This window comes from Engystomops pustulosus, chromosome 1, assembly GCF_040894005.1.
Source record: "Engystomops pustulosus chromosome 1, aEngPut4.maternal, whole genome shotgun sequence".
NCBI classification, from domain to species: domain Eukaryota; kingdom Metazoa; phylum Chordata; class Amphibia; order Anura; family Leptodactylidae; genus Engystomops; species Engystomops pustulosus.
Genome location: NC_092411.1, coordinates 172,179,597 through 172,202,973, shown reverse-complemented (window position 1 = coordinate 172,202,973; position 23,377 = coordinate 172,179,597). Strand labels below are relative to the sequence as shown.

The 23,377-nt window shown below is 44.8% G+C and overlaps 1 protein-coding gene across 5 annotated transcripts in view; it reads left to right on the top strand.

Annotated features, from left to right (window-relative positions):
• ADAMTS10 (ADAM metallopeptidase with thrombospondin type 1 motif 10) overlaps positions 1-23,377 on the top strand; it is a 296,280-nt gene that overhangs the window by 129,507 nt on the left and 143,396 nt on the right. For all 5 annotated transcript variants that reach the window (XM_072113884.1, XM_072113881.1, XM_072113882.1 and 2 more), the window contains 4 exons: positions 7,644-7,783; positions 10,823-10,866; positions 13,507-13,612; positions 20,571-20,717. In XM_072113884.1, the coding sequence (XP_071969985.1) occupies positions 7,644-7,783; positions 10,823-10,866; positions 13,507-13,612; positions 20,571-20,717 (437 nt within the window). The remainder of the gene's footprint in view (positions 1-7,643; positions 7,784-10,822; positions 10,867-13,506; positions 13,613-20,570; positions 20,718-23,377) is intronic.

Below are 23,377 nucleotides of genomic sequence, written 5' to 3'. Positions count from 1 at the left end.
ATGTGTCAACTAGTGAAGCTCCTGTGGCGAGGGCTCCTGCGGCGAGGGCTAGATTTTCAGAAGTCTGGAGGTTCTTTAAGGAAACACCGGATGACCGACGGACTGTGGTGTGCAACATTTGCCAAACCAGGATCAGCAGGGGTTCCACCACTAATAGCTTAACTACCACCAGTATGCGCAGGCATATGAATGCTAAACACCCCACTCAGTGGCAACAAGCCCGTTCACCTCCGGCCGTGCACACCACTGCTCCTTCCCCTGTGTCAGCTGATAGTCAGCCCCCTGCCCAGGACCCTGCCACAAAAACCCCATCGTCGCCTCCACGATCCTCCACAGCATCCACCAGCGTTCAGCTCTCCATACCCCAGACGCTGGAGCGGAAACGCAAATATAGTGCAACCCACCCGCACGCCCAAGCCCTTAATGTCCACATCTCCAGATTGCTCAGCCTGGAGATGCTGCCCTATAGGCTAGTAGAGACCGAGGCCTTTCGCAACCTCATGGCGGCGGCCGCCCCTCGGTATTCGGTCCCCAGCCACCACTACTTTTCCCGATGTGCCGTCCCAGCCCTGCACCAGCACGTGTCAGACAACATCATCCGTGCCCTGACCCACGCTGTTTCTGACAAGGTCCACCTGACCACGGACACGTGGACGAGTGCTGCCGGGCAGGGCCACTATATATCGCTGACGGCACATTGGGTTAACTTGGTGGAGGCTGGGACCGAGTCTGACCCTGCGGCTGGTCATATAATGGGCCTACCTCGGTCCAGGTGTTTCAGGCCTACTATGCCTCCTCCTCCTCCCACCCCTCCTCCACCTCCTCCTCCGAACTACCATCCGTGGGCATGGCGCCATCATTCGGTAGCTCTAGGCACAGCAGCAGTGCCGTCGCTAAGCGACAGCAGGCGGTGCTCAAACTGCTGAGCCTAGGCGATAAAAGGCACACCGCCCAAGAACTATTACAGGGCATCACGGCGCAGACTGATCTGTGGCTGGCACCGCTGAACCTGAAGCTAGGCATGGTTGTGTGTGACAACGGCCGTAACCTGGTGGCGGCTCTGCAACTCGGCAGACTGACACATGTGCCATGCCTGGCCCATGTGTTAAATCTGATAGTTCAGCGTTTCCTCAAGACATACCCCAATCTGTCTGATTTGCTCACGAAGGTGCGCCGCATCTGTGCGCATTTCAGGAAGTCCAGCACATATGCTGCCACTCTCAGGGCAGCGCAGCGCCGCCTCCAACTGCCCGCTCACCGACTGTTGTGCGACGTGCCCACGAGGTGGAATTCAACACTGACCATGTTATCCAGAGTTTACCAGCAGCGCAGAGCGATTGTAGACTGCCAGATGTCAACTTCCACCAGAACTGGTAGTCAGGTCAGTCAGCTTCCTCAAGTCTACAATGAGGAGTGGACGTGGATGTCTGATATCTGTCAGGTGCTGAGTAACTTTGAGGAGTCAACACAGATGGTCAGTGGCGATGCCGCCATCATCAGCCTCACCATCCCGCTGCTTGGCCTGTTGAAAAAATCTCTGATCAGCATGAAGTCGGAAGCTTTGCGCTCGTCACAAGAGACGGGGGAAGAAGATTCCCTTGTTGATAGCCAAAGCACCCTTAGGTCTGTTTCTCAGCGCATATCGGAGGAGGTGGAGGAGGATGAGGAGGAAGAGGAGGAGAATGTTGGCGAGACACAAGAGGGGACCATTGTTGAGTCCTTCCACTGTTCAGCGTGTATGGGCAGAAGAAGAGGAGTTGGAGGAGTTGGAGGAGGAGGAAATGGACAGTCAGGCCAGTGAGGGGAGTGAATTCTTACGCGTTGGTACTCTGGCGCATATGGCAGATTTCATGCTAGGCTGCCTATCCCGTGACCCTCGCGTTCAAAGAATTTATTCCAGCACCGATTACTGGGTGTTCACTCTCCTGGACCCACGGTACAAGCAAAATCTTTCCACTCTCATCCCTGGAGAGGAAAGGAGTGTGAGAATGCATGAATACCAGCAGGTCCTGGTGCACAAGCTGAAACAGTATTTCCCTTCTGACAGCGCTAGCGGCAGAGTGCGTAGTTCTGCAGGACAAGTAGCGAGGGAGAGTAGGCGAGCAGGCAGCTTGTCCAGCACTGGCAAGGGTACGCTTTACAAGGCTTTTGCCAGCTTTATGTCACCCCAGCAAGACACTGTCACCTGTCCCCAGTCTCGGCAGAGTAGGGCTGATCTTTACAGAAAGATGGTGAGGGAGTACGTAGCTCACCATACCATCGTCCTAAATGATCACACAGCTCCCTACAACTACTGGGTTTCAAAGCTGGACATGTAGCATGAACTGGCGCTGTACGCCTTGGAGGTTCTTGCCTGCCCTGCCGCTAGCGTCTTGTCCAAGCGGGTTTTCAGTGCAGCTGGTGGCATCATCACCGATAAGCGTACACGCCTGTCGTCTGACAGCGCTGACAGGCTGACACTTATTAAGATGAATAAAGCCTGGATTTCTCATAATTTCCAATCTCCAACAGGTGAAGGAAGCTCAACCTGAATAATTTATCCACTCCTCCTCCTCCTCATTTTCCTCCTTCTCCTCCTCTTTGTACAGTAAAGCAGAGGAAACTGGCTATTTTTTGACAGGGCCCACTGGCTCTAGCTATAGTACTTTATGCATTTAATTTTTCTGGAGGGCCACCGACCCGGTCCTCTGTTTTAAAAATTTTTGGGAGTGCCACATACAGGCACTCAATCTATTCCATTTTTCTGGAGGGCCACCTACCTGCTCCTCTGGTTTGAAAACTTTTTTGGACTGCCACATACAGGCACTCAATCTATTCCATTTTTCTGGAGGGCCACCTACCTGCTCCTCTGGTTTGAAAACTTTTTTGGACTGCCACATACAGGCACTATCCAAATTAAATTGTCTCCATAGCAGCCTCCACACGTTGTCTTCATTGCTACCTCCAAAAGTCGTCCATATAGCTGCCTCCATACATCGTCCCTTTATCAAACGAGGTGTGTCAGGCAGAAATTTGGGTTGTTTTCATGGATTCCACATCAAAGTTGTTAACTTTGTCGCCACCCAGCTGTGTTATCCACAAAATATACTGGCAAACTTTTATCATTTACCAATATTATTTCAGCGCTTCTTGCGCTTCTGTTTACATTCCCCTCACCCGCCATATCCTAAACTTATAAGAACGCTACTACACTTGATCTTATACAAAAGGTTCTTAGAAGTGCTGTTTGGGGAGTAGCCTAGAGACACAGGCTTGGATTGGCGAAAGCTCGCCTGGCAGCGGAGCGCCAGCTCCATGCCAAGATCCAACTAACATAGTTTTAACTGCAGCACCTTTAATCTACTACTAGTTCACTGCCTCCATACATGGTCCCCTTATCAAACGAGCTTTGTCAGGCAGAATTTTGGGTTGTTTTCATGGCTTCCACAACAAACTTGTTAACTTTGTCGCCACCCTGCTGTGTAATCCACAAAATATACTGGCAAACTTTTATCATTTACCAATATTATTTCAGCGCTTCTTGCGCATCTGTTTCCATTCCCCTCACCCGCCATACCCTAAACTTATAAGAACGCTATTACACTTGATCTTATACAAAAGGTTCTTAGAAGTGCTGTTTGGGGAGTAGCCTAGAGACAGGGGCTTGGATTGGCGAAAGCTCGCCTGGCAGCGGCGCGCCAGCTCCATGCCAAGATACAACTAACATAGTTTTAACTGCAGCACCTTTAATCTACTACTAATTCACTGCCTCCATACATGGTCCCCTTATCAAACGAGCTGTGTCAGGCAGAATTTTGGGTTGTTTTCATGGCTTCCATGTTAACTTTGTCGCCACCCTGCTGTGTAATCCACAAAATATACTGGCAAACTTTTATCATGTACCGATATTATTTGAGCGCTTCTTGCTCACCTCCTTTGGTTCCTCTCTGCCACCCATTGGTTTGAAGCCTGAGTCCATTTAGGGTATGTCGCCATGCCACTCTCTAGCCTGCCGCTGCTGCCACTGCCTCTGCATGAAGTCCCCTATAGTGTCAGGGTCAATTATTGGATGTTTTAGATGCTATCTAGCTTCATTCTGTCACTCTGTCATGGCCATGCTGTTGCCCATAATTTTGGCATAATGGTGCGATTAAGCAGCCTCAGAGGCATCCATGCATGCTGCCCCTGCTGTTTCCTGTCCATTTCCGTGGTGTTTCCATCCTTTTCTGAGGTTCCCAGGTGTTTGGCCAAGCTTCCCTGTGCAGAGCCTTGGTCCCCTTGAAAAATGCTCGAGTCTCCCATTGACTTCAATGGGGCTCGTTATTCGAGACGAGCACTCGAGCATCGGGAAATGTTCGTCTCGAATAACGAGTACCCGAGCATTTTAGTGCTCGCTCATCTCTAGGCACTATCCAAATTAAATTGTCTCCATAGCAGCCTCCACATGTCGTCTTTGTAGCTGGCTCCACACGTTGTCTCCATTGCTACCTCCACACGTCATGGCCATAGCTGCCTCCAAAAGTCGTCCATATAGCTGCCTCCATACATGGTCTCCTTATCAAACGAACTGTGTCAGGCAGAATTTTGGGTTGTTTTCATGGATTCCACATCAAACTTGTTAACTTTGTCGCCACCCTGCTATGTAATCCACAAAATATACTGGCAAACTTTTATCATTTACCTATATTATTTCAGCGCTTCTTGCGCATCTGTTTACATTCCCCTCACCCGCCATAACCCAAACTTATAAGAACGCTACTACACTTGATCTTATACAAAAGGTTCTTAGAAGTGCTGTTTGGGGAGTAGCCTAGAGACAGGGGCTTGGATTGACGAAAGCTCGCCTGGCAGCGGAGCGCCAGCTCCATCTCAAGATCCAACTAACATAGTTTTAACTGCAGCACCTTTAATCTACTACAAGTTCACTGCCTCCATACATGGTCCCCTTATCAAACGAGCTGTGTCAGGCAGAATTTTGGGTTGTTTTCATGGCTTCCACATCAAACTTGTTAACTTTGTCGCCACCCTGCTGTGTAATACACAAAATATACTGGCAAACTTTTATCATTTACCGATATTATTTCAGCGCTTCTTGCGCATCTGTTTACATTCCCCTCACCCGCCATAACCCAAACTTATAAGAACGCTACTACACTTGATCTTATACAAAAGGTTCTTAGAAGTGCTGTTTGGGGAGTAGCCGAGAGACAGGGGCTTGGATAGGCGAAAGCTCGCCTGGCAGCGGAGCACCAGCTCCATCTCAAGATCCAACTAACATAGTTTTAACTGCAGCACCTTTAATCTACTACTAGTTCACTGCCTCCATACATCGTCCCCTTATCAAACGAGCTGTGTCAGGCAGAATTTTCAGGTGTTTCACCAGATACATAGTGGAACTCGGCCCATCTGTCGCCGCCATGCTGGAGACCTGAAGTTGCAATCATAGCAGCACAATATGGATGCCCCATACTTTCGCTCTTAATCATGGAACCATTTCCGTAAAAACAATTAAAAATAGAACCACTATGCTATTCCATTATTCCTAGGTGAAATATTCAAACGACCCGGCCTGCTTTGAAAATTATAATTTTTTCAAAGTAAACGCTTCTGGCCCCCAGGTCAATTTTGGGTGGGGAGGAGCCGAGAGACAGGGGCTTGGACAGGTGAAATCTCGCCTGGCAGTGGACCGCCAGCTCCATCCCAAGATTAGGCAGTCTCAGAGGCATCCATGCATGCTGCCCCTGCTGTTTCCTGTCCATTTTGCCTCCACGATCCTCCACAGCATCCACCAATGTCTCATTTCAACTCTCTATACCCCAGACGCTGGAGCATGAGAGGATATGCAGCACATCATCCCCTTATCAAACGAGCTGTGTCAGGCAGAATTTTCAGGTGTTTCACCAGATACACAGTGGAACTCGGCCCATCTGTCGCCACCATGCTGGAGACCTGAAGTTGCAATCATAGCAGCGCAATATGAATACCCCATACTGTCGCTCTTAATCATGGAAGTCGTCTCCATGGCTGCCTCCACATGTCGTCCCCTTATCAAAAGAGCTGTGTCAGGCTCATTTTTCGGGTGTTTCACCAGATACGTTATGGAACTTGGTCACTATGTCGCCACCATGCTGTGTTATCGACTAAATATACCGTCAACCTTTTGTTCACATAGGAAATCATTTCAGCGCTTCTTGCTCACCTCCTTTGGTGAAGCCTGAGTCCATTTAGGGTATGTCGCCATGACACTCTCTAGCCTGCCGCTGCTGCCGCTGCCTCTGCATGCCGTCAGGGTCAATTATTGCATGTTTTAGATGCTATCTAGCCTCATTCGGTCACTCTGTCATGGCCATGCTGTTGCCCATAATTTTGGCATAATGGTGCGATTAAGCAGCCTCACAGGCATCCATGCATGCTGCCCCTGCTGTTTCCTGTCCATTTCCGTGGTGTTTCCATCCTTTTCTGAGGTTCCCAGGTGTTTGGCCAAGCTTCCCTGTGCAGAGCCTTGGTCCCCTTGAAAAATGCTCGAGTCTCCCATTGACTTCAATGGGGCTCGTTATTCGAGACGAGCACTTGAGCATCGGGAAAAGTTTGTCTCGAATAACGAGTACCCGAGCATTTTAGTGCTCGCTCATCTCTAATATTTACCCCTACTACAGCTACTGAGGGGGTAACGATTATCTATATCAGATGCATAGAAAAGTGAGCCAGGCAGATTCAGGAACTTCCTGCTTTCCATGCGCTTTTTCATCTCCATGCAACACCATTGCACGGACCCTGCAATTTCTGTACCGATGACTGAACAAAAGGCAGTGCTTCACAAGAAAAGAACTGTGGAGGCTGCACATCCTTCACTCACTGATTAGTGCAGTGCTACACAGATAAGGTGCAGTGAGAGATAAAGCTGTAACCTTTACAGCTTCCCCTAGTGCTGAGCCATCCCGGAAGTTGTATTGAGAACACATATTGGATGAGAGTGCATTCCACTCTCCATACTGATAATGCAGCTTGTCGCAGCACAACTGTGTTTACAGCAGGCTTCTCCTGACAAGTGGACACAAAAGTTGGTAGGCAGTTTGGGCGGCCATGGGTGCTCCTTAAAGCTTTGGCTTTGAGTGGACACTCATTCCGACTACTTTATAATCCTCCACTGAATACAGAGGGTAACAAACAGCTAAAGCTAATACATCCAAACATATTAAATTCACAAAAAATAACAAAGGACTAGAGAATATGCTGACAGAGCTATAAGATAAGCTTTGAATCTCAATTTGGTATTCTGTGTGGTCCCATTTTCATCTGGGACACCCTGTTCCCCTGGTATTTTGTAAATTTTTAAACTCCCCTAGTGGGAGCGGTATATTTATGTGTGTATGACTTGGAATATTAATAAAATATATGCATAGTTTTTCTTTGGTATTATTGGTTGTCATGATTATAAAGAAAATGAGGTTTATTAATAGATTTTTTTGCAGATAAATAAAAATACAGCTTCAATTAGCAACAAGATACAGTCCAAAACGATGCCACCTTTGCGATTGTACTGACATTGACAATTTTCCTTACATGTCTGCCTTCCTAGTCCTATTTATATACAATAACAGAAATACAAATGTAAACCTTGTACTGTATAATTAAGATGACTAACAAATAAACTCATTCAACAGCCTACCTTGGAAATCAATCACCATGCCGGAAAATCTCTTGACAGTTTCTGTCGGTGGCAAAAGTCTATTGTAAGCCGTAATGGGAATGCAATCACAAGTAATGGAATTGCTGATCATGACACAGCTGTCTTGATAACAAGGTACACAATCTATAATAGAGGATGGAAATGTGAGCCAATTGATGCCTTCATGTTAAAAGATACCAATTTTATGGTCTTAACATTCTGAAGAATAGTATTCTTGTTTCTGTAGATTATCAAACCCTTTTTATGGGACCTTGAGAGTTAAACTAGCCGATACAAACTATTAATATCTTTTAAAACTGATATTATACAGCCGAACAATTAGCCCTATATTCCACAGTCCCTTCATAAAGTTAACTCACCATCTATGCAAATGACCCCATGTGAGTCCCATCATCGTCTTTCTTTTTAGCTAAGTCTGGCATATTCCTGATCCTCCACTACAGTCGTATCTCCAGCTCATTCCCTTCCCAGGAATGAGAGAGGCTTGTAGGTAAGCAATAAAGATTCTTACCAAAGTGAAGTTGCGCCACACTGTGGATCTTTCCTGTCTTGCTTACCTACAAGCATCTCCACACCGTGGGATTCTACTTCTGGACGTTCAATCCTCGTGGCTCCACCGGCAGCACTCCACATACTTGACTACATGCTAGGCTAAAAGATAGCCGCAAGGTCTTTTCCCTTCTACTACTGATTCATAGAATCGGTCCAGACCCTCTCCAGGAATGAGAGGCTATATGTGATTCCCTATAAAGAATTCTTGAAGGAGGGGGGATGAGGGGTTTGAGAGAAAAATCTGCTATGTGTGATTAGCTTGAAAGAATTCCTGTGGGAGGAGTGAATGAGGGAGCTGCATTCTCTTCAGAAAGTCACACATAGCCAGCCTCTCTTTCATTCCTGAGGGAGGGGTAAATGAGGGAGCAGAACTGAGTGTGCTACACTGAAGATAAATCACACTCCTTGTAAATCAGCAAGCTGGAGGTACAGGGGAGCTAGAAGAACATGAGTATGCATAGATGTTGAGTAAGCTTTACAAACAGACTGTGTGACTTTCCAGGCATGGTGAGGATTTTTTCAATTAAACTTTTATATATTACAAACAAATAAAATAACAATACCATTAAACAAATGTTCTACAGTATTGTAAAGAAATTACAAAAAAAATCAATGCAAAAACCTTCCATATTATTTAAAAAACCCTACCTCCCCTTGAGAAGAGCTGACTGACAGAAAAACAATCTAAAAGAGGTAAAAAATGGAAAAAATTTCCCCAAATTATTACCCAGTAATCCTACTTCCCTATATCTTGATAGTAGTGCCTTTCATAACATTTTACTCTATTAACCAGTTCTAACCAATTCTGAAAAAATGGAGGGTCCGCGCTACATCATTTCCTTATTATTATTAACCGTCCTAAAAATAGTAACCTATTAATTAGGATTTTTTCCTCTAGGAATCCGATAGAGTCCACTATCCCAAGTAGCACCTCTTTTGCTGTGCTTTAGTTAGAATACTTCAATGATCCCAAAAACTTGAATAACTTGCATAAGCCCTGAACACCCTGACTAATTACATAACTCTGAGCACCGTAACTGGGGAATTCCTTATAAAAAATAGGATGTCGTCCGCATACAGAGATATCTTATCCCCTTCCCCGCCACACCCACCACCACTAATCCCCAACGAAGCCCTCACAAAAATTGTCAGTGGTTCGCTGAAGACTGCGAAGAGAAGTGGTTAAAGGGGACACCCCTGCCATGTCCCTCTTGAAAGTAGAAATGCCTTTCTCCTTACTGCGTTCTGATTCCCTCTATCCTCATTTTGCATTGAGAAAGATTGACAATAGAAGACAACAGTTTGCCAGGTTTGCCCTTCTCCAAAAAGTATTACTGTCCAGAAAAAAATACCCTATACTGAGCCTTTTCTTTTATATAATTCTGATATAAATCTTGTGCTGCTATCAAACTTTTCCCTTTACTTCCAAAGGATCTTGAGGACTTAAGAATCTTCAAGTCGGTTCATGTACCAAAACTGAGACTCCCCTTGAATAAGAAGTCCCAAATGAATGAAAAGTTGTCACTGACCATTTTATTTTATCAAGCCAGCAGCAATGTCAAATGTGTCTCAGTTAAACAAATAATGGCTGGAAGATGTCTTTTAAGCAAGTCATCCACCATACATCTTTTAACAAGATCCCCAAGTCCTCTTATATTCCAAGTAAAAATCTGATCCTCCATTACCTAGTGCAGTGATGGCGAACCTTTTGGAGACTGAGTGCCCAAACTACAACCAAAATCCACTTATTTACCATGAAGTGCCAACAAGGCATTTTAAGCAGTAACTTATTGCTACCTGTTCATCACATCTTCCAATTGTATCGCCCCCCCAGAGGCAACCAATACAGTTGAAAGAAGGAGAGAAAATACAGACTCTCGTTGTAGCTTATCTCCAGGGTCTCTCTGTAGAGGAAAAATGGTTGGTCCAGCAGGATGACAGTTCTGTCAATACCTTTTCCCACAGTTCCTAAAAGCCAATGAAGTGTTGCTTTAAAATAGCGCTGAGAGCAGCATCTCTTAAGTTACCTGGGACTTGTTGGATTTGGTCCTATTTGGCGAACTCTGGGGTGATGGCCTGGGTGCCCAAAGAAATGGCCCCCTCTGGCACCCGTGCCATAGGTTCGCCACCACTGACCTAGTCTTTACAGAAGCAAAGGAGGAAGTAGAGAAGAGGAGTGGATGAAAAAGCCCCCCAAAAAACCCTCTCAACCTCATCCCTCATCTCTGCCAGCCAGATCTCCTTAATTACCACTCTGCCTCTTCCGAATCCCACCCCTTTCCGATCCGCCCTACCCATCCTGACCTGCTCATCACCTTGATAAACAAGCCTCAGCCTTCTGTGATTCCACCCACCACTACCTCTCTATATATTTTTGTTTTATATTTTTACTTAGTTTGGGTAAGTTTAACTAACAGGTTCCCTATAAATATCACAACTAACTGAGGATAGCAACTTACTAATGACAGAGTTCAATATATTAAAAAAACTATGAATTTATAAAAATATGGATAATTTCCCAGCAAATCTGTATAAAATTGATGACTTGCATTGTACATATTTGTACCAGTTTCCAGTGAACATATGTCTGTTTTCTTTCAGATATGACATTTGTATTTATAAAAATAAGCCATGTGGAACTCTGGGTAAGATATAAGAACATTAATAGCGTTTCAACGCCCCTTTCATAATGGTACATATTCATCAATAAGTTTATAATAGGTAAATTTATAAAAATGGTAGTAATCAGTCACTTGTCTCTGCAACAATGACATCTATTTAATTTACCTGTTATATAATACAAGTAGGTGCTTTAGTTCTAATAATATTTTTTTATATAAAATAATGGGCACATTTATTATGCTGTGTGCACCTGCCTTTTGGCGAGGGCTTCCCCTTTGTTTTTGTGTTGCACCTCCTGCAACCTATTTATTATGTTGCATAATTTATTATGTAAAATTTCCTCTTTTTCTGATGCTCACAATTTTTTATGAATTAATCTCTCAATTTGGGGAAATATGCAAATAAGTCTTCCAGGATGGGACATTGAAAGCCATGCCTCTTTTGCTACCTTTTAAGGCAGCTGAGTGAGAGTTTTTTGAGTAGGGTCAGGGAGGGAGCTGCCTTACAAGAAGTGGTTTTCCATATCCCATCCTATAAAAACATATTTGAATATTTCCTAGAATCCCCTAGCATCAAACGTTATAAGTCTCCACACGACTGCAAGACAGCTTATTTTCTGCGTAACAAATTGCACTTCGTAGTGACGGTATTTAATATTCCATGGCGTGTACTGGGAAGCGGGAAAAAAATTCCAAATGCAGTGAAAATGGTGAAAAACCACATTTGCAACGTTTTCTTGTGGGCTTGGATTTTACAGCTTTCACTCTGCGTCCCAAATGACATGTCTACTTTATTCTTTGGGTAGGTACGATCATGTGGATACAAAATTTGTATAGGTTTTATAATGTTTTCATACATTTACAAAAATTAAAACCTCCTGTACAAAATATATATTTTTTTATTTTGCCATCTTCTGCCGCCAATAACTTTTTCATACTTTGGTGTACAGAGCTGTTGGTAGTGTCATTTTTTGCGAATTTTGATGGCATTTTCATTGCTATAATTTTTGGGACTGTGCGACCTTTTGATCACTTTTTATTATTTTTTTTATATTTTTCAAAATGGCAAAAAAATGCCATTTTCGACTTATTTTCCGTTATGGGGTTAAACGCAGTGAAAAACCGTTATTATATTTTGATAGATCGGGCATTTTCGGATGCGGCAATACCTAATGGTTATGATTTTTACTGTTTATTTATATTTATATCAGTTCTAGGGAAAGGGGGGGGTGATTTGAATTTTTAGGTTTTTTTATTATAATTTTTTTTTAAACTTTTTTTTATTTTTACTTTTACTATTTTTCAGACTCCCTGGGGTACTCTAACCCTAGGTAGTCTTATTCATCCTATCATATATTGCCATACTACTGTATGGCAGTATATGTGGATTTTACTCCCCATTCATTACAATGTGCAATTAGCACATTGTAATGCATGGGTTAAAACGAAGAAGCCTCGGGTATTCGGAAAACCCGAGGCTACCATGGCAACGGTGCTAGCACCGATCGCGGGTGTTACCGGTAAGCCTTTGCTGCAATATGCAGCAAAGACTTACCGGCTATGGAGAGGGCTCGGCGCACGTCAGGAAGGGGTTAAATGTTGTCCGGGGTTCCAGACTCTATAAATGTCAATGGAGCTTGGAGCTCCGAAGGCTCACCTGCATAATTTGTAAAACCTCTTTTTCTTAAAAACAAAGGCATACAAAGCTACAATAAGAGCAGATCCTGCCAGAGGGGGCACACACCAGTATGTCAGTGTGCCTGGTTTACAATCCTTCATCCTGGTGGTAGATTTCCTTTAATTTATGGTTATAATACACAACTGCTGATTAACATCTTTTGAAGTAATGAAATTGAATATATTTAGCATCTTCAGTGCATCTTATATTAATAAAAACTCTTTTGTGACCGGAGCTCAAAAACGAAAAAGACGATCCATGCACGTTTCCTCCTTATTTGTGCACCAAACACAAGGGATCACTTTCAGGGATAAGTCACCATTCAGACCAGTCAATATTTTCACTCCTGTCCTAGTCTCCTCCACTCACTGTATATAAGAGACATATCCAGACATAGTGTAGACAGTTTCAAACTTTTATTTCCAGTTCTACTCACATATGTAGATAAAAAATGGGCATATCACAAATAACTCCACGAGGACGCCAATCCTTGCCCGACCCAGGGTTTCGCCTCTGTGCTTCTTCTGGGGCATCAACTAGGACAGGAGTGAAAATATTGACGGTTTCTGGTCTGAATGGTGACTTATCCCTGAAAGTGATCCCTTGTGTTTGGTGCACAAATAAGGAGGAAACGTGCATGGATCATCTTTTTCGTTTTTGAGCTCCGGACACAAAAGAGTTTTTATTCTACTGGATTATTGAATAGTGGATGTTTGCTGGATCCATCTAGGACCGTTAAGGACAGCTCATAAGAGAGAAGGTGCAGCACCACGCAATTTTTGTTCATCTTATATTAATTTGCAACAGATGTGATGCATAGCAGGCATATTAAAACTGCAAGTACTGGAAACACTTCATATAGCTTCTGTGTTGATGCTGGAAAAGATGAGTAGCAGCTATGCTGCTGTATGCCGCATATTCTGACCTCCTATTTTTAAATGTATGTAGTCATATGCATTATCTAGTTATGTTTTCACTATATCTAGGCTTAGCACCAGTAGGTGGAATGTGTGAACGAGAGAGAAGCTGCAGTATAAATGAAGATATTGGCCTTGCAACAGCCTTCACAATTGCACACGAGGTGGGACACACGTGAGTGACTTCCACGTAGTGACATGTCTTTCCCCTTATACACTGCTTTTACAGTAGGAAGTGTTCTAGAGCCTAAAATGCTTTTATAACTCATGACCTCTCATTGCTATTGTCATTATTTGGGTTTATTTGTGTGACCATGATACAGTAATATATAGGATCTATCATTTAGGGTCAACATTCAGTATTGTTGTTTGATTGTGCTCTGTTACATAAAGGGGTTTTCCCACAAAGCAAGTTAGGCCCAAAGTATATGGCCTAACTTGCTGATCAATGGGGTCTCAGTGATAGGACCCCATGGATCACGAGAACGAGGATCAGATGTACTTCAGACGCACCCCTCGTCAGCTCCCCAAGATGACCAGAGCAACTGTTCTTGTGATCCACAGGGTCCAATCCCTGAGACCAGCAAGTTAGGCCCTGTGGCTTATCCTGTGAATAGGGCCTAAATTGCTTCCCATAGTCTCATGTTGAATACTAATTCCTAAACAACTTTTAACCACTTCCTTACTGCTATGCAACTATATACTTTGTACAGCAACAATGTCTGTATAGAGAGAGCTCATGGGCTGATCCCTCTCCATTAAACAGCTGACACCTACCGATAACTGCTGCTGTCAGTTCCGGCACTGATCGCAGCAGTTAACCTTCTAGATGTGACCACCGAACCCAAGAGCAGCATCTAACTGTGCTTTACCTGGGTGCCACCAACTTAAATGCGTCCCCCTCCCCATGACAGACAGTAATATAGAAGCATTAAGTCTACAACAAACTGCAATAGAGTTTTATTGCAGTATACTGTATGTGTGATCAGAAATGAAGCTGAAATAGTTAAAAAAAAAGTTAAAACAAGTTTGAAAAAATAAAAAAATTCTAATCAGCCCCCTTTCTCTACAAAACATATAGAAACAAACAAGTACAATCATTAACATGTTATTTATCCCTATGTCCCAAAACATTCAATCAAAATGATATAAGAATGATTATTTCCCAACACATAACAATTTAAATAAAAAGTAATCAAAAGGTTGTACAATGCCAAAAATTATATCGATGAAATTTTTTTTCGATGACTCCACGGATGTCTTGGAGGTAAGAGAGGTATTAGACATGAAGACCGTGAGGGGGAAGCGGTTCTTCCTTGTAGACTGGAAGGGGTTCGGGCCCAAGGAGAGATCTTGGGAGTCTGTGGAAAATATCCTGGACCATAACCTCCTTCAACCTCTCTCCCCGCTAGCCTGTCGCCATTTATTTTCTGGAAAACTATTCAAGCCTGCCTCTTCTTGCAAGCCTTGCCAGATCTCCGTGCCTCGAGCCGTTGAGAAAGCTGTGTTTGATGCCTTGCGCTGTTATTGTGGTTTCCCGTTGTGACCGTGGTTACGTTTCTGACTTTGTTCCTTTGCCGCCTGCCCTGACCTGTTTCTAGGTCTCTGACTTTCATCCTGTGCTGCCCGTCCTGACCTCCTGCCGGTCCCCGACTACGAGATTTCCTGCCGTTTCTGTACCCCGACCTTGGCTGCCACTGCAGACAAGTCACGCCTGTGGAACGACCTGGTGGTACCACGCCGCAGCAGGTCCAACCCGCTTTGCGGTGGGCTCTGGTAAAAAACGGGCTCCACTTAGACTCCAGTCCCAGGTGGTGGCTTGTGTAATTGTCCGCAGTGGTTCAGAGGATCCACTACTTTTGAGCCTGACAAAAAAATCATTGATCCTGCCGAGGTTCTGCTTCCCATTCGGCCCGATCTTGCCACCATTGTGGTGCAGCAGTCCCGGCAGATTACCGCACAACGTGAACAGCTGGGACAAGTCACCGCTTATTTTGTTACTGAGCGATCAAAGGTGGCGTTTATCATCAGTCTCTTCTCTGTAAAGGCCCTGGCCTGACACGGCTACTCACACATCATTTCTGGGCCTCCTCCGCTGAGACTGCGTTGCTGAACCTGTGTCAAGGCGACTTGTCTGTGGGAGAGTATGCAGTTCAGTTCTGCACTCTGGCCTCTGAACTTGCTGGAACGATGCAGTCCTGATCGCCACCTTTAAAAAGGGTCTCTCTTCACAGGTCAAAGACATTTTGGCTGCCCGTGACCTGCCGTCTACTCTGAGTAGTCTCATCACACTGGCCACTCGGATTGACGTATGGTTTAAGGAGTGCGCCGAGGAACCATGCTTCGAGCACCCTCAAGCACGAGTTAGACATTTTCCTCGACTGGCACCTGCCTTCCAAAAGCCGATCCAGCCTACACCTGTATCATCTGCTGAGGAACCTATGCAGGTGGACAGAAACTGACTCTCGCTCCAGGAGCGTTCCAGATGATGTCTGGAGAACCTCTGTCTGTATTGTGCCAGCCCAGAGCACTTCATTCGAACATGCCCTTTCTGTCTTCAACGTCCAGGAAATGCCAGCACCTAGGGTTCTTGGGAGAAGCGTCCCTAGGTGTAAGCAAAGCTTCTCCACCATTGACTATTCCAGGTTCCGGCTTTCTTGGACTCCGGTTCTGCGGGGAACTTTGTGGATGCCGCCCTGGTCTCCTGGCACCACATCCCCGTGGTCCTTCTCAACAAGCCTTTGGTTATCTCCTCGGTCAGCGGACAAATCCTCTCTGATCCAGTCCAAAACTGCACAGAGCCGATATCCATACAAGTCAGTGCTTTGCATAAGGAGAGACTGTCCTTATTTATGCTGCCATGCTGTACCTTGTCCCTCCTGCTAGGTCTTCCGTGGTTGCAGATCCATGCACTCGTCCTTAATTGGGAGACGGGGGAGATTCTCCATTGGCGACCTGTTTGCCAATCTCATTGCATGGAAACTCCTCATCCTGTGCCAGTCATGCTCTCTTTCGTGTTCCACAAGTCTCTGGAGGGTCTTCCAGCATGCTACCAGGACTTTGCCAATGTGTTCTCTAAGAAGCAGGCAGAGACATTGCCACCACACCGTCCCTACGACTGCCCTATTGATTTGTTGCTGGGTACCTCTCCTCCTTGGGGTTGGGTGTACCCTGTCTGTACAGTGAGACCACTGCTATGTTGGAGCATTTTATAGAGAACCTGCAGAGAGGGTTTATATGTAAGTCCTCCTCTCCAGCTGGTGCGGGGTTTTTTTTGTGACCAAGAAGGATGGCTCCCTCAGTCCTTGCATAGATTATTGTGGACTTAACAAGATCACGGTTAAGAACCGCTACCCCCTGCCGTTGATCACAGAACTATTTGATCGCCTGTGCGGCTCCAAGGTTTTCTCCAAAGTGGACCTTCGTGGGGTCTACAACCTCATCCGGATCCAAAAGGGTGACAAATGGAAGACAGCATTTAACACTCATGATGGACATTTCGAGTACCTTGTGATGCCATTTGGACTTTGTAATGCTCCAGCTGTATTCCAGGAGTTTGTCAATGACATCTTCCGAAACCGGCTGTATACCTGTGTCGTGGTCTATATAAAATGCAAATAATCCAGCTCCACGGACACTCCGGTTGTAGATAAAACTTCTTTATTGAAGTACAAAAAGGAGGTATACAGCCAAGCAGAGGGAAACACACACAGAGCCACGGCTATGGTCTACGCGTTTCGGAAAACTCCTTAATCATGACCTGATTGGGCATGTGAGCAGGTGTGAATAAATCCCAATTACCTGCAGTCACATGAATAAACTAGGTGAAAGTATTTGTCCTAATGTGGGTGCTTTTTTAGAAGCAAAATTAAAGTCTTCAGATATTATGCCAGAGAGATTATCATCGCAAGGTAGGTGTTTTTTTATGATTTTTTTAATTTCTTCATATTGTTGACTATATGTTGTGACAAAAGTGATTGATGGTTTAGTGTTCGTCTTTTTTCTATTTTTGTTGTCATCCATTTTGATTAGTGTTTCTCTGGGAATGTCGCTAGTAATGTGAATTGCTCTTTTAAGCATCCAGTTTGGATAGTTTTGTTGTTTTAATTTATCACATACTTTTTTTTTATTCCAGTGAAAAACATGTTGTGTCTGTACAGTTAGGTTTGGTGCGGATTAGTTCTCCGACTCGTCTACCTTGATGAAATTTTGGTGTTTTCCCCCGACCTTGAGGCCCACTAATCTCACGTATGGCAAGTTCTAGGCCACCTTCGGGCCAATCGTCTCTACGCCAAGCTCGAGAAGTGTCAGTTCCACCAATGAAGTCTTCCTTTCCTCAGTTACATCATCTCCTACAAAGGTCTCAAGATGGGTCCCGCTAAACTGTCTGTGGTTCTGCAGTGGCCACGTCCAGAAGGTCTACAAGCCATCTTGAGGGTCCTAGGCTTCGCAAACTATGACCGCCAATTCATTCCACATTTCTCTTCTCTGGTGTCTCCCATCGTGGTGCTTACCAAGAAAGGTGCCAATCCACGTATCTGACCCTCAGCAGCTGAAAAGGCCTTCTCTAGGTTAAAGTCTGCCTGCACAGTAGAAGAAAATTTTGTCTTGGGGACATTCTTCACGCCTGGCTGGGCACCCTGGGGTGCAACGCTCCATGGACATCATCTTCCGCTACTACTGGTGGCCTGGCTTGGTCAAAAATGTTCAGGACTTTGTGGGATCCTGAACTTCCTGTCCCATAATAAGCCTTCCTGTCTGAAAATGGCTGGTCTGTTGCCGATACCCAGTCGCCTGTGGTCGTACGTGGCTATGGACTTTGTCACAGACCTTCCACTATCCTCTGACAATACCGTCATCTGGGCATTTTGTTCCCGGTCTTCCGTGTGCTCCATGTCTTACCAACTTGTTCTTTCAGCATATCTTCTGGCTGCATGGTCTTCCTCAGCACAATTTTGTGTCCAACTGAGGGGTTCAGTTTGTGCTCTGGCGATCCTTGTGCAATCAGTTGCAAGTGACTTTGGACTTTTTCTCTGCCTACCACCTTCAGTCACATGGCCAAGTGGAGAGGGTGAACCAAACTGTGGGCTGTTATCTCTGCAATTTTGTCTCTGCTCGTCAGGATGATTGGTCCAGTCTGTTGCCCTGGGCAGAGTTTTCCTATAACTCTTTGGACTCTGAGGCTGCCAAAGCAGCTCCTTTCTTCATTGTCTATGGACAAATTCCTCACCCACCTCTTCCTCTGTCAGTTCCCTCTGAAGTTGCGGCAGTTGAAGACTTGATACAGGACCTCAAATCTGTCTGGGAACAGACCCGCCAATCTCTTTTTCAGGCTTCTGCTGGCACCAAGTCCCAGGCTGATAAGAGACATAGGCCTCCTTCTGTCTTCTCTCTGGGCAACAAGGTCTGTTTTTTTTCTAGGTATATTTGATTGAAGATTTCCAGCCACAAGCTTGGTCCACAGATTCTTGGTCTGTTCGAGGTGTTAAAGCACATGAATCCTGTAGCGTATAAGCTCCGCCTTCCTCCCACTATGCGTATCCTGAACTCCTTCCATGTATCCCTTCTGAAACCTGTCATCCTCTTAGAAACCTCCTCCTCCTGCTCCAGAGGCTGACTCCGTTGATGTCTTCAAGACTTGGACTTGAAGACCGTGAGAGGGAAGCGGTTCTTCCTTGTTGACTGGAATGGGTTTGGGCCGAGGAGAGATCTGGGGAGCCTGAGGAAAATATCCTGGACCACAACCTGCAAAGGTTTCTTCAACCCAAGAAGAGGGGGAGGCCGAAGGGGGGGGTACTGTTACGGGTGCTCCTCTCTCTCATCTTACCACTCCCGGCTCCTGCTCGGTCCTCCTAAGCCGCGTGCACGCGTTCCCGACTCCTAGGGCGCGCATGCTCAAGCTTCAAAAGATTTTAAGGGCCGTTTTCTAGAAAACTATTTAAGCCTGACTCTTCCTACAAGCCCTGCCGGATCTTTGTGCCTTGAGCCATTAAGAAAGATGTGCTGGATGCCTTGCACTATTGTTGTGATTTCCCGTTGTGACCCCGGTTAAGTTTCTGACTTCGCTCCTATGCCGTCTGCACTGACCAGTTGCTACATCTCCGACTCTGATCCTGTGCTGCCCGTCCTGACCTCCTGCCTGTCCCCGACTACGAGATTGCCTAACGTTTCTGTACCTCGACATTGGCTGCCACTGCGGACAATCAAGCCTGTGGAACGATCTGGTGGTACCACGCCGCAGCAAGTCCAACCCGCTCTTCGGCGGGCTCTGGTAAAAACCGGGTTCCACTTAATTCCGTTCCCAGATAGTGGCTTGTGCCATCATCTGCATTGGTTCAGAGGATCCACTACTTTTGAGCCTGACAATTACTTTCTCCATGATTGTAATTTGGACCATTCAAAAAAAGATGTTAAAGCAAAGCACATAGGGTTATGGTACAATTGTGTTATTCATTAATTTGTATTCATTTTTAACTAATTTTAATAATAAAAGTAGATTGGGATTTAGTGTGATACAGGCTATGGGAACATGTCCTGATCATGGTGATCCTAACGACAGGTTCCGTTGAGGTAAAATAGCTTCTTTTGAACTCTTTCCAAATCTATTTCACTTGAACAGTTAGCTCTGTAAGGACATGGGTCTATCTAGCGACTGATTGTAAAGTTTTAAGTAATTACATACTCCATCAGATTTCTATTTCTCAGCTGTCTTTGTGCTGCCCAAGATTTATCAGTAGGAGAGTAGTAGAAGGGGGGGGGGACTAAGTGTTATCTCGTAAGTTTAATCTGTAAGTGTACATTTAATTTAATTTACATTAGGGATCAAAAAAGGACAAGAAACATAATTTTTTAGTAAAGTATATTACAAAGTTTACTACTATAATCTGTACTCTTCATTTATGCTGGGTTGTTGAAAGTTTATTTTTGGGAAAGTACTGACCACTTATTGTGCTAATTGAGGGGTCAAACACTGTTGGCTAAGGATGCTAAGGATAAGCCAACAATATTTTGAACCAAAAAATCCCTCCTAGTAAATGGTTATAGAAATAAGATTATTTCTAAAAAATAGTGTTTTTTTTAGTTTTCGACCTTTTGGTGAGTGGTGATCAAACTATTTCCCTTCACAATCTTAGATTTGGCATGAACCATGATGGCATTGGTAATGGCTGTGGATCTCGGGGTCAAGAGACAGCCAAACTCATGGCAGCTCATATTACTATGAAGACCAATCCCTTTGTATGGTCAGCTTGCAGTCGGGACTATATAACAAGTTTCTTAGAGTAAGTAATTATTATATTTAATTTTTTTATTATTATTATTATTATTATCATCATTATTATATTTTTGCATTAATTAGGTCTGGATGTAAACCCCTTAAAGGTCCTAATTTTTTACCAAAATCCAACTAATCCAAATGTATCAAGTGTATCATCCTTCTCTCTAAAATGACAAGAAACTGATGACACATTATACACTTTGCTAGTTATGTCATATACATTTTCCCCATTTTTATCTTAATGATACTGTGGTAATATGTAATGTCATGCCTATGCATACTGCAGTGTGTAAGGTCCCTTTGAGCTTACCGGATGTGAACCTTCCTGTGCCAGCCCGGAGCACTCATTGGGAATAGGATTTCTCATCAAATCCCTTTATAATAAATGAACATCTCTTTATCCAAACATAAGCTTTAACCAGCTCTGTAAACTCAAATATACTAAAGTTGTGACTGAAAAGATGCTGATACAATAAAAAATTCGATTTTATCAGAAATATTGGGCAAATGTAGGGTAGGAGGAGCATGAAGCGCGCTACGTGTCATGCACTAATGTGAACACGTGACGGAATGCGCGCGCTGTCGGTGTAGAGGTGCCGCTGGTGCCTGATGCCTTACCAGCTACAAGACGTGTGGTACCGCGGGCCGGAGGTTACCAGGAACCGGGTATAGGACGGCGCCGCTCTCTCAAGGCAGACACCGTGGATGAGGACCAGGCAGGCGGGGGGTGTTATTATTCCTCAAGATACCCTTCGTTGGAACCCGGCGTTGGAAGTGATCGTGCTCCCTCTGGATCTGGGGTGGTTGTTCCCTGCGAGTATACACGCTGGTGGGGGACCCCCCTGTTGAGGATACGACTTAGAGCCGGACAAGGTTATGGGAAGCCTCCTATAGGTGTAATGCCGTTGCTGTGCCTGCTGTTGCTGCTCAGTGGTTGCCTTATGTCGTCCATGGAGTGGTGAGAGAAAAAAAAAAAAAAAAAAAAAAAAACCCTGTGTTTGATGCTACTATTTCTCTTTCTCATGAGTGAAGTATCTTATTAACTAATGCTTGACTGCTGCTTTAAATAACCCAAAGTACTATTCAAGACTCTATGATTGTGTTATATAACCATCATACTAACAATTCTGCTTTTGTCAAGTAACATAGCAGCACAACTCAAAATTGTACTAATCCTGCCTCTGCTTCTGAACATTACTGCTAGAGATGAGCGAACATGCTCGTCCGAGCTTGATGCTCGGTCGAGCATTAGGGTACTCGAAACTGCTCGTTACTCGGACGAATACTTCGCCCGCTCGAGAAAATGGCAGCTCCCGCCGTTTTGCTTTTTGGCGGCCAGAAACAGAGCCAATCACAAGCCAGGAGACTCTGCACTCCACCCAGCATGACGTGGTACCCTTACACGTCGATAGCAGTGGTTGGCTGGCCAGATCAGGTGACCCTGGGATAGACTAGCCGCTGGCCGCGCTGCTCGGATCATTCTGTCTCTGGATGCCGCTAGGGAGAGAGCTGCTGCTGCTCAGGGAAAGCGTTAGGCTGTTCTATTAGCTTACTGTTAGGCAGGAGTGATTCTCAAAGAACCCAACAGCCCTTCTTAGGGCTACAATAACGTTCTACTTTTTTTATTTTAATTTGCATCTTTTACCATTTTGTGAGGAATTAGCAGGGGGACTTGCTACCGTTGTGTTTAGCTCTTAGTGGCACACATATCCATAGCAAAGACCGAAGTGGGAAAATTCAGTAGGGGTTGGATTTCTATTAGGCAATAACTCAGTGTCATCTCATCTGGCATAGTACTGTGCTTCCTTTGATACTTGGCTAGAAAATAGCCATAGGAGAATACAAACAGCTTCTTGAAGCCTACAGTAGCGTTCTATATATTTGATTTCTGGTTGATCTGCTGGTGGCTGTAGTTTCTGCAGTGCATGTACTTGCCAATTCTGAGCAATTTGTAGTGAGACTTGCGACCGCTGTGTTCTGCGCTTAGTGGCGCACATATCCATAGCAAAGGCTGAAGTGGCAAAATTAAGTAGGGGTTGGATTTCTATTAGGCAATAACTCAGTGTCATCTCATCTGGCATAGTACTGTGCTTCCTTTGATACTTGGCTAGAAAATAGCCATAGGAGAATACAAACAGCTTCTTGAAGCCTACAGTAGCGTTCTATATATTTGATTTCTGGTTGATCTGCTGGTGGCTGTAGTTTCTGCAGTGCATGTACTTGCCAATTCTGAGCAATTTGTAGTGAGACTTGCGACCGCTGTGTTCTGCGCTTAGTGGCGCACATATCCATAGCAAAGGCCGAAGTGGCAAAATTCAGTAGGGGTTGGATTTCTATTAGGCAATAACTCAGTGTCATCTCATCTGGCATAGTACTGTGCTTCCTTTGATACTTGGCTAGAAAATAGCCATAGGAGAATACAAACAGCTTCTTGAAGCCTACAGTAGCGTTCTATATATTTGATTTCTGGTTGATCTGCTGGTGGCTGTAGTTTCTGCAGTGCATGTACTTGCCAATTCTGAGCAATTTGTAGTGGGACTTGCGACCGCTGTGTTCTGCGCTTAGTGGCGCACATATCCATAGCAAAGGCCGAAGTGGCAAAATTCAGTAGGGGTTGGATTTCTATTAGGCAATAACTCAGTGTCATCTCATCCGGCATAGTAC